Source organism: Zootoca vivipara, chromosome 2 (assembly GCF_963506605.1).
Source record: "Zootoca vivipara chromosome 2, rZooViv1.1, whole genome shotgun sequence".
In the NCBI taxonomy this organism is placed as follows: Eukaryota; Metazoa; Chordata; class Lepidosauria; order Squamata; family Lacertidae; genus Zootoca; species Zootoca vivipara.
In genome coordinates, this window is record NC_083277.1 from 50,501,287 (window position 1) to 50,513,416 (window position 12,130).

Below are 12,130 nucleotides of genomic sequence, written 5' to 3' on the forward strand. Positions count from 1 at the left end.
TCCAAGGTGGGAGGAAATAGTGTCTTGACCAACAAGCTACCAAAGAGGCATCAGATTAAAGATTGTAATCTACCCCTAACAAATACAGTGGTACCTCGGGTTGCAAACACTTCAGATTACAGACTCCGCTAACCCGGAAGTAGTACCTCGGGTTAAGAACTTTACCTCAGGATGAGAACAGAAATCACGTGGCCTCATTAGTTAAAGTGGTACCTCAGGCGAAGAACGGTTTCAGATTAAGAACAGACCTCCGGAACAAATTAAGTTCGTAACCAGAGGTACCAATGTATATCCAATGTTCTCTTGAAGCCGTTGGAATTGTGTTTTCTTTCAACCATACTATTGTGCATATTTCAGAATAGTTTGCTCTAATTAATGCTATGTGGGTTGCGGGTGGCGCTGTGGGTTAAATCACTGAGCCGAGGGCTTGCCGAACAGAAGGTTGGCGGTTTGAATCCCTGTGACGGGGTGAGCTCCCATTGCTCGGTCCCTGCTCCTGCCAACCTAGCAGTTCGAAAGCACGTCAAAGTGCAAGTAGATAAATAGGTACCACTCCAGCGGGAAGGTAAACGGCGTTTCCGTGCGCTGCTCTGGTTCGCCAGAAGTAGCTTTGTCATGCTGGCCACAGAGTCAGTCACGACTAGACCTAATGGTCAGGGGTCCTTTTACCTTTACAGTGGTACCTCGGTTTATGAACACAATTGGTTCCGGAAGTCTGTTCATAAACTGAAGCGTTCATAAACTGAAGCGGACTTTCCCATTGAAAGTAATGGAAAGTGGATTAATCCGTTCCAGACGGTCCGCGAAGTAACCGTTCATAAACTGAAGCGAACTTTCCCATTGAAAGTAATGGAAAGTGGATTAATCCGTTCCAGACGGGTCCACGGAGTACTTAAACTGAAGCGTTCATAAACTGAAACATGGGTGTAATTGGTTCCGGAAGTCTGTTCATAAACTGAAGCGTTCATAAACTGAAGCGAACTTTCCCATTAAAAGTAATGGAAAGTGAATTAATCCATTCCAGATGGGTCCGCGGCGTTCATAAACCGAAAATTCATAAACCGAGGTGTTCATAAACCGAGGTTCCACTGTACCTTTAATCATCTTACATGGCAGTTCCCTAAAACAAAGAACTCTGCCTCCTCTGTTCTCCAACCTCAGCTGATGTTCTCATTTAACACAAATATATTCCCTTTTCGGCCCACCAAATTTTTCAAAATTGTTGCCAGAGTTGGATGCAGGATTTGCACTTTAAGCTGCTGCTCATAAGAAAGGCCCTTTGTTCTCTAGCAGAGGTTTATTGCAGAAGCAGTGTGAATGCAGATCACCAGTACAGACACCCGTTATCATTTCTAGAATTATATCTTATTTCCCATCAAGGAACAAATACTTCTATGCAGTTATGTTGCATTTAAAACACAGAGATTCTGTTTTTAGTTATTATGATGGTTAATAGCCACAGACAGACCTATCCTACATGGAGTTCTCCAATTCATTTTTAACCATGTGTGTGATTAGCTGCAACACTGAGGTGGCTCATATGTGACCCTCCTGATGTTTTGGACCACAACTCCCATAATCCCTGGCCGTGCTAGATAGGGCTGATGGGAGTTGGAGTCCCAATGACATCTGGAGGGCCCCAGGCTAGCCGCTTCTGATGTAATGCAACATATGGGGGCAACCAATTTACTTGATGCTGTCCTTTCATCCAGCAATGTAGCAAAGGGAGACGAAAAGACTAATCTGACTGCTGAAATCTTGGACCTGTCTCTGAAATACAAGTTTGTGACTCCTTTAACATCTATGGTAGTTACAAAGCCAGAAGACACAGTGAATGAGACTGCAATTGCTGACAAGCCTCTGGAAGGTAGAGATATATTATACCGTTTTTATTTTATTTTACCAGGGGTTTGTGATCCTGACTCTCAATTTCATTGTTGAAGGTGAAGATAAAGTTTGAAAAGTCCATGGTACTGCAGTGTAGATTTTATTCACTACAAAAATAGCAAATTGACTTGTTTTTCCAAAGGAAACAGATTTGTAAGTACACACACACACACACACACACACACACACACACACACACAAAAGTTTCCTGGCCAATAACTGGCAGTGGGAAAGAATATCAGCAGCATTTCTGCTGATACCCAGAAAAGGAAAGTTGTGTTGGTTTTTGAATAGGTTCTGAATCGTATTTGAATAGGTTCTGCTGTGGAAGGACTGTCTTCACACCTTGTTTGAAAGCAGAGTAAAAGGAGTGACAAAGAACCTGTGGCAACAATCTGAGATTACATCTGGTTGCATTAAGTAGCTGGTGATTGGGTGACATGACTCCTCATATTCAGAACAGCTGTATGTATAGAACATATCCATCCTAGGTGAATAACTATAAAATATTTGGTTGCATCTAGCTGGTTCACTCCTGCTGGCAGAAGGCTCTTTGATCCAGAGCAGAGATTTCCATAAATGCAGAGGGGAAGGAAGTGATTTTATACTCCCCGATCCCTACCACAGGTTCTGTGTGTGTGCAGAAGAGATACATTTGGGGGGGGGGGTGTTTTCATCAAAAATTGCACCTCCACTTTCTACTCACAAAATCTTCTGCTGAATCAAAGGAGTCTCCATCTGCAGATGAACACAATTGGGTATAAGCCTTAAATGGGATGAAAGAACTAAATCTACCTCAAAGCAAAGGCCATTAGATGAGAATCATGATTTATTACGATGATTTATTAGATTTCTTACCCACCCTTCAGCACAAAGCTCCAGGGCAAGTTCATGACAGTAGCAAAATACAATGTTAAAATCAGTTAAAACAATGCAGTGTCAAAAGAATATGGCGGCTGATACATATATATACCTCAGGTGTCATTACAATGCTTGATTCAGTCTGTAGCAATAGAAGTCTGCTTACTCTTGTGGTGCAGCAGTGTTGCTGGACGGCAGAGACACCTCCCAGGTCCCAGCGAGGAATCCCAGGATCGGCCTCCTGTCCTGATGGGCGGCGTGGGTGTAAGCCCATGTCACCTATCGGGAGACGGATCCTAGCCTGCACCCAGGATTGGCAAATGGGGGTGCAGGCTTGGATGTGGGCTGGGCTGAGGGGCAAAGCTGATGGAGCAGGAAGGCTTACCTCAGGTCTATGCCCCGGCCATTTAAACAGCTCGCACCTGGAGCCCTTACCTGTTCCGTTCCTCGCCGGGTTTGTCGTTGGGATCTTCTTCATCACCTTGGGAGCCGTCCTCCAACCCTGTGGCCACGTTTGCCTTCTTCGCCCGCAGAGATCCCTACTGCTTGCCGCCTCACCTTGCCACTCCGAGCATTGGGGCAATCTCAGGCTTGGATGGAGGGGAGGTTGTAGTCTCTGCCTGCCCCTCCAAATGTTCGGTATCCCGTTAAAGGGATCTGGGGGGGAGCGGCCATGTTCACATGTCCAGTCAGGGCCCAGGGTCGACGGCACTCCCCCGTACGCCGGTCCCTGCGGGGGTCACCCTTTTTGATGTCAGGAAACAGAGCCGTAGTTAGGTAATCTTGCGCCCCTTGCAGAACTGCCCTGATTGCGCCCCCTAGCAACGGACAAATTAGCTCTTCTTTCTGCCTCTCTTCCAACCCACCCCCTCCACCCATTCAATTCCCTCGCATATCATATAAAGACCCTCTATTTGAAACCTTTTCTTATGAGGCAATAATTGATATTTTTATTTGTGGACGACATATTTACGGACACATTTTTAGCCAATTTAGCCCCTCCCCCCTCGCCTGCGCCCCTGGCGGGGGCCTTCCCCATCACCGCCTAGCTATGGCCCTGCTAGGAACCCCTGCTCAGATTGACCATAGTGTCACTTCCGGCAGGCGGGCTGGAAGTATTTAATTGCCCCATGCCCAATTAAATGCTCTTTCATCTGTATTCAATAAAGTTCATGCAATATCAGTCTTTGATTTATTGGGGCTAGGGGTTGGGGAGCACGACGCCAGGGACTGCAAGTGGTTATTCTACAATCCTTTATATAGCTGATACCTTGGACGTATCCAGATTCTGTTGAGAATGTTCTACTGTTCGTTTGCTTTCAAAGTGCTTCAGGGCGAGCCTACCCATGAGGTGGAGTGAGGCAGTTGCCTCAGGTGGCAGATCTGGCCTCTTTGTGGACTACTGGGTGCCTCATGCACTTAGCAGCCTCTGCCGCCACCTTCTTCTCTGCGGCCTGCTCAACTCCTGCTCCTCTATGGCCTCCTTTTACTCCCTTGCTGCACTGGGCTTCCTCAGGCTGCCTCCAATCACCTCAGGCAGCGGCTGAAGAAGAGGTGGCGGCGGCAGTAGTGGTGGTAGGGGGCACTGAGCAAAAAGGAGGAGGAGGAGGCGGGTGAGGAGGGTGTATGTGGTATTTTCTGTTTTGCCTCAAGTGGCAAAATGTCCTAGGCTGAAGTAATCTATGTCAGAATGAATGTTTCTAAATGTTTAACTCTCTTCTTCTTTTTCTTTTAATGTTGAAAACAGCTGAGGGTAAGTTTTATTGCATTGATCGTTTCACTGTTAATTATTTTTTTACTTTAATGATTGAGCAAATGTATACTAAATAGGTATCATGTGGTGGGGTTTGTGATTTCAGCTCTCTTGACGTAATAGGCTGGAGACAGTTCTCTAGTAACACTTCTTTATTAAAGTAAACAAGACTGACTCTGAGGGCAGGAAGGCTACATTTATAGGGACAGGGGACTAGCTAGAAAGGGATACATTTTGGAGGGAACAATATCAGGCAATCACAGTGCTGCCTTTTGGAGGGAACCAATAAGGCAGAGGATCCAAATACAGCAGCTTAAATGAACCAATAGTAGCTGTACCCTTTGGAACCAAAAGGCAGTTACTTTATCCTAATGCAAATACAGACAATAATAATACAGATATAAAATCCTTTGACTCAATACACAACAGTGGTGATGGCAGCAGTGGTAGGGGGCACTGAGCAAAAGGAGGAGGAGGCGGCAGGTGAGGAGGGTGTATGTGGTGTTTTCTGTTTTGCCTCAGGTGGCAAAATGTCCTAGGCTGAAGTAATCTATGTCAGAATGAATGTTTCTAAATGTTTAATTCTTCTTCTTCTTCTTCTTCTTCTTCTTCTTCTTCTTCTTCTTCTTCTTCTTCTTCTTCTTCTTCTAATGTTGAAAACAGCTGAGGGTAAGTTTTATTGCATTGATCGTTTTACTGTTAATTATTATTTTACTTTAATGATTGAGCAAATGTATACTAAATAGGTATCATGTGGGATCCCTGGCAGGGATGGATTTCACACAGTGTACCAAGTCATTTGTGTACCATGCTGTTCGTTGCTTTGGATGCTTTGGTGATGTAATGAAAACTGCCCCAATTTCTTTGTAAGGATTTTAAGGAAAGTGTTTGGAATTAGTAGTCTAAACTGCACACACATATGGTTAATATTGCTACTTACTGTAATTTTAAATGTTATTTATGTTAGTGATGTAAGATCTAGAACTCAGAAATAATAATAATAATGATGATGATGATGTGCAAATACAATAGCCAAATGATAACTGGGCTACTATATAGGAGCTGCACAGACGAATAAAAGGCGAAATCGCTCTACTACAAAACTGTTAAAGGTACAGGAGCTATGCACTCCTTTGTATCTGCCCACCATAAGAACAGAATGAATCTACCGTAATAACATTTTTTCATAGGTACAACTTTAACTGGACAGCAGTACATACCTATTATGGGCCATGCCACTCGGACACAATTTCCCCCATATTTATGTTTCATTTCCACTAGAATTTTTGAAATAATTATTCTGAAATACATATTTAAATGCTTGTTGAAATACATTTTTAAATGTACATTTCTCTAAAAACACATATAAAATACTTATTTTGCTCAAAATATGAATCTAAATGCATGTTTTCTCTCACAACACACATTTAAACATTTATTTTCATTAAGGATACATATTATATTGCACAGTTGACAAAATTTAAATTGCAGAGAACTGTGTCACAACATTTAGAGAACTGCAAAACAAGGGTAGCTATGTTTTGATCTGCACATTGATCCAAAATGTCATTTCATTATAGGAAGTCCTACGAACATCCCTACGTTCTGATAACTGTTTAGAAGACAATTATAGAAGATATCATAGGGAAAATAGGGTGCAATGTTTCAGAGCCCCAGAACATGAGCCTAGCAAGAGAGCAGTGTGCAGGGTGGGAACCAAAGGTGGACAAGCTACCCCAGAAGGAGCAGGAAGTGTCCTCCACCAGAGGTACTACCCTTCCCCTAATACGCCGTAGACCCCAAGAACTCCAGCTACTATTCAGAAATCTAGTAAGACCTGTATCTAACCAACTGCACATTACAAAGACTGACATCTGTGGTACATAGGAACATGGACTTGGCTTTATACAACATCTGGCCATCTAACTCAGTCTTGTCAACAACACTTGCTGGCATCAGCTCTCCTTGGTGGTATGCCACTAAGTTTTAGTGAGAGTAAACCTGCTGAAATCCATTGATTTCAATAGGTCTACTCTGAGTAAAGCTTAGTAGAGTACCACCCAGATTTGCTCTGGAGGTTTGGGGAAACTCCCACAACAGATCTAAGGGTCACATGGGTGCTGAGAGGGGGGTGACCCTTCATTGCATGAAATGAAATATTCACCATTGTGCTAGAATACAATCCATAATCTATGTTTATTTTATTGCCTGTATCTTGGTTATTTCACCTCTTTTGTTTATTCCATAATAACAGCAACATTTTTTCAATGAAGCTGTGAAGTAGCATAAGATTCATTGAAACTTTAGTTTTGTCTGTTCCGATCAGGAACAGTATACAATCAAGTTATGTTTATTTAAAATTAGTATGAAAATTCATCTCTCTCTCTCTCTCTCTGCATTCTGTTTTGCCTCTACTGGTATAACATTTTCTTGTTTCTACATAGCATCACGTCCTCTTATTCCATCATATTATGCACCACCAAGCTATCACAGATATACTAGCGGTGAGTTTTGTTTTGAATTGTTACAGATGATGGCTAGGGGGATATGTGGTCTAAAACACTTAAGTTCTACAGTCTCCGAGTCAGCATTCCATATGAATCATAAGACAGAGACATATCGGTAGTTCCCAGTTCAGATTTCATGATGAGCCAGGGTTTGAAGAGTTAGGAATGTGCTGGAAGGCTCATGCTCTCCTTTTTCTCTTCTCAAATTCAAGTTTCCTTCTTTACATTCTGGTTTTCTCTAACCTTGGTATGCCATGACATTCAAATTTGACAGCATTGCCTTGAAGCCAAACAAACAAACAAACAAACAAAGTATCAGGCCTGTTAGATCCCCATATATATCAATAACTCTTAAATTAAATAATTATTACATCACATTAAAATCATTGTCAAATGCAACTCTCTTTCTTAAGCTATGACTAAGTTGGAGGGGCTGTATCTGTCTGATTCAAATTACGTAGTACAGTAAAGCTATTTTTGTGAGCATAGGTGGTTCTAGCATGCTTAAGGCAGAATTACGTACTGTACTATGAAGCAAGCAAGTGGTTCTCAACTCTCTGCTTGCCTCCTAACTCTAATTGGGGAGGGAGAATTGGCAGGCGGGAGAGGGTGGTGCCTAACCTTTCCAGAACTACCTTGTCCCTGCAAATCCCAACAATCCACTCCATACTCCTACGATTTCCCTTCTGCAAGGCTCTGAGGTTGGAAGTAAGGCTAGCTGAGAGGAAAACAGCCTAGGAGGAGGAGGAGGAGAATTTATTCAGGTTAGGCACCTGAATATCAGTTCAGTTCTGCCCTACAAAGATTCTACCCCCAACCCCACCAATGTTCATGTTACTAAGGCAAATAGCGGTGTGAGGACACATATTTGCTGCAGTAACTTGTAGTTCCATCCAAACTTTGTAATGGATTGTGAACTCTTTCTGGAGCACAGTAAGGGCATTCATTACAGGCAGAAATAATTTCTTTCCGCATTTCTGGACTCTTTCTGTATTCTTCAAATGTGAAATGAACTCGTGCTTTCAGAGAATGATCAATGATCTAATTGTAAATATCTATTTGCAGTCGATGCAGATCCTCACTTCATTATTGATGTGCCCCAAAAAGAAGATGCTCTTTGCTTTAACATTAATGAAGAGCCAGGCGTTGTGTTAAACCTAATCAGAGACCCAACTACAGGTAAGGTTTTATCACACATGCTGAGCGCCACTTGCCACTCTCTGTGTGCAGAGACTGGAGCCTGGAGCCCCATGAGCTATGAAAGTGCTAAGTAACAGCCTTGCATAAGGACATAGGCTGCTCCTCCTCATCTCTTGTTTGCTGTGCAGTCCCATCCAGCTGGTACCTACAGCTACCCACTCACCCTCACATACACACACACACACATGCACCAGCATTGTTTTCCATCAGTATGATGTAGTAGCTAAGAGTGGTGGACTTATAATCTGGGGAACCGGATTCGCTTCCCCGCTCCTCCACATGCAGCTGCTGGGTGACCTTGGGCTAGTCACATTTCTCCGAAGTCTGTCAGCCCCACTCACCTCACAGAGTGTTTGTTGTTGGGGAGGAAGGGAAAGGAGACTGTTAGCTGCTTTGAGACTCCTTCGGGTAGTGATAAAGCGGGATATCAAATCCAAACTCTTCTTCTTCTACTTTCCAGTAGCTAGATGCACTTGGAGCCTGTTATCTCTGTTCTCACTACAAGAGGGAACCTGCAGGGTCTGCCAGATGCCTAAAGGTGGCTTGGGTGGGAAATCGGTAAGGCCAGGCTAAAATAACAGGATTTTGGATATCTTCAAACTGAGAGTTTTCTCCAACAGCAATCTGGGGTTCAGCTAAGGCCTTTTATCCTATCCCCTTTCGGAAAAGTGGAGTTCCTTAGAGAGGTAGCCTTCTGGCAGTTTTTAATATTGTATATTTAGTTGTCTATAGAAAACTGCTCTTTTAGCTACCAGTCCTTATTTTTCTGAAGAATTTTTATTTACTTCTCTTTTTAGGTATTACTATCAATGGGCAACTTATTGGCGACAAGAAGAGCAGTAATGATGTAGGGTCAATAAACAATACCTATATTGGAAGACTTGGGATTCTAAATACACAGTTGAATGTAAAACTTGAAATAACTCCCGAGAATATCACTCTTCACAATGGCACAAAGCAAATGATGTTCACATGGCTTGATGAAGTCACCTTACTAAATCCTAGGTAAAATTCACACACCAAGCATGTTTTAAATTATTTTTTCTTAAGCAAAGAAACACAGATAACAGAAGATGTAAAAGATAAGGAAGGACTGTAGCTCAGTGGCAGAACATCTGCTTGGCATGCAGACTCAGGTTCAAGCCCCAGTATGTCTGGGTGGGGCTGAGAATATCCCTGCCTAAAATCCTGGAGAAATGCTGCCAGTCAGTGTTGACCAGCCTTTTTCAACCTCGGGTCCCTAGATGTTGTTGGACTACAACTCCCATCATTCCTTGCTAGCAAGACCAGTGGTCAGGGATGATGGGAGTTGTAGTCCAACAACATCTGGGGACCCAATGTTAAGAAAGGCTGATGTAGACAATACTGAGCTACATGGACCACAGGCCTGACTCAACACAAGGCAGCTTCCTGTTCTTAAATACACTCCCCCAAAGTATTTTATTCGAGTTGCTGTAGCGATTTGTGGTGTTAACCATTGAATGCACCTGTTCATATTGTATTTCTTTATCCAAACTAGTTTGACTTTGAAAATCACTCGAAAAAAGAGCCTGGAATTTTCAATGGGAGAAGGAGCAACCTTTATAGTGGTTTTGCATCAGTCGTGGAGCAAACATTCAGTACATCCGAATTTTCTAGGATTTTACACGTTGGATAGTCACAGGTTGTCTGGGCGAACCCATGGTTTATTAGGTATGAATCTGTGAAATGACTGATATGCTGAACATGAAAAGCAATATTCGTTTTCCAGAAGTATGGAAACCTTATTTGAGTTGAAAACCTTTGGGGCAAGGAGTAAACCACAATGTACAAATATTTAAACAAAGGAGGAAAGTACCAAGTTTGATAGATGGGAGGGGGAGAAGGATGGGGGGAAATAAGATATTTGCTTCTTAGTAAGTTCTACTGAGCAAAATAAAGCCCCCTTTTCAGTAAACCTGAAACACTTGTTTGTTTTTAAGTTTGGGTCCTCTTATGTGGATGCAATGCAGCTTCTGAACGTTAAAAATGTAAACAGTGCAGTGTTTTTCCTTAATTCCCCCCTCTAAAGTGTCTTATAAAGATTGGAAATTTTTGCCTCGCCATCATTTTGCAAGCTAGGAAACAAGAGCTTAAATGTGCTTAATGACCAGCTTTTCCTGTCATTATGCCATTCATAGTGATAGTTACACAATTTTAGACCCTGGACATAATGGTCTGGAAGTGACTCTTTAAGATGTAATGTGTATTCTTTCACTTACTACCGTAGTAACTCAGTTCCGCCATGGCTAGGGGCCTCCTACTCATTCTGCAGAGGGGGGTCCTGGCCTTCTGCTTCCCGGTCCTGCCCTAACAGCACCACTGGACACCCATATATTTGGCCTCATTCCATGAAAAACATCCCAGTAGATACCTATTATCTCTTATCAGTCTATAATATTACATCTACCACAAGAGCAATTGTATTTGACCAGTCTACAAACTAAATAAAACTAAGACAGAGGCCATGTTCCTAACTAGGGATGTTTGAGAAATTGGTTATTTGTAGATTCTGATATAAACTGACCTGAACTGTAGCTCTAATGGAGACTGGAATTTAGTTACCGGTATGCATCAGCTTTCCTGCTTTCTGAATGTCCCTGACATGGTTCTCGACTCAATTTTGCATTTTTATTTTAACAAAATGAGTTTTAAAGTCCATGTTTTAAGAGAAAATGTATTTGGGCTGCAATGCTATTCACACATACTTTGGATGAATCAAGCTGCACTGTACTCAGTGGGACTTCTGAATAGGACTGCACTATACATCTATAGATAGATCTGTCTATGCACTAGATATACAATGCATATTTTGAGAGAAAATGCATTTAAAAACACATACGGTATTTAAATACATTTTTGGTGCAGAATCTAGTATTACATTAAGTGCCATGAGGAACTACTATTTTAATTCCAGTTCAAGATGATTGCAAAAGAACAATTGCCTCAGCACCACTGAAAGATCTTAGTGTGGAAGCAACTCAAACCCATAGTGATAATTGCTATCACTTTTTTTTACCCTTTAGGGCAGTTTTTCCGCCCAATTGACTTTAATATACTTGAAGTCCATCCTGGGTCTGATCCTCAGAAACCAGATGCTACAATGATTGTGAAAAATAACCAGCTGACAGTAACCAGGTGAACAGCAATTCAGGTATCTGAGAAATAGTATTTTGCCTGCACGAAGCTCTGGCTTTTAATTTCACTGCTGTGTATTTTTTCTTTTCTTTTTAGGGGATGGCAGAAAGATTACACAGAAGATGTAAAGAATGGTGCAAATGTCCCTTGTTGGTTTATTCACAACAATGGGGAAGGTCTAATTGATGGCATATACACAGACTACATTGTTCCTAGCTTGTTTTAGGATGAGATATATTCATCGTTGGCTGCAACACTTTGAAGTGACAGAATATATGAATATTATACCACTACTTACCACCCACCCACCCCCTGTAAAAATGTCACCACAGATCAAGTTTTTTTGTGATTCCTGCTTGTATACAACACGGGCACCCTAAGTTCGTACAAAATATTATCAGAAGTAGAATGTGTACTCTACAAAGCTTGGGGCTGCTGCTTTCTCTTATTAGTAGAGACTGCTGTGGTGGGTAGTGCAATCATTTCTTTTACGAGCACTCATTCTGATTTCTTCTCTTCATATTAAATGCAGCCATGATTTGCATAATTTAAATGTAGTGTTGATAGGAAGAAGTTCAAAGCAAAGGTATCGAAGCACTTCATTTTGTATAATCATTCCAACTGTGATTAAAACTGTGATTAAAAGGTCATGATTCTTTTTGTGGGAAAGCAGCATACCATTCAACTTATGAATGAATGAATGAATGAATGAATGAATGAATGAATACCTTCAAGTGTGTGTGATTTCTGCAGCCTCTAGTAGTAT

At 41.9% G+C, this 12,130-nt stretch overlaps 1 protein-coding gene across 1 annotated transcript in view; it reads left to right on the forward strand.

The window, feature by feature from the left end:
* LOC118080630 (inter-alpha-trypsin inhibitor heavy chain H3) overlaps positions 1–12,009 on the forward strand; it is a 42,131-nt gene extending 30,122 nt beyond the window's left edge. Inside the window, exons 14-21 of the mRNA XM_060271510.1 lie at positions 1,713–1,867; positions 6,255–6,269; positions 6,946–7,005; positions 8,074–8,187; positions 9,006–9,213; positions 9,728–9,900; positions 11,253–11,364; positions 11,461–12,009. Of these exons, the coding sequence (XP_060127493.1) occupies positions 1,713–1,867; positions 6,255–6,269; positions 6,946–7,005; positions 8,074–8,187; positions 9,006–9,213; positions 9,728–9,900; positions 11,253–11,364; positions 11,461–11,590 (967 nt within the window). The 3' untranslated portion in view covers positions 11,591–12,009. The remainder of the gene's footprint in view (positions 1–1,712; positions 1,868–6,254; positions 6,270–6,945; positions 7,006–8,073; positions 8,188–9,005; positions 9,214–9,727; positions 9,901–11,252; positions 11,365–11,460) is intronic.
* The last annotated feature ends 121 nt before the right edge of the window (positions 12,010–12,130 follow it).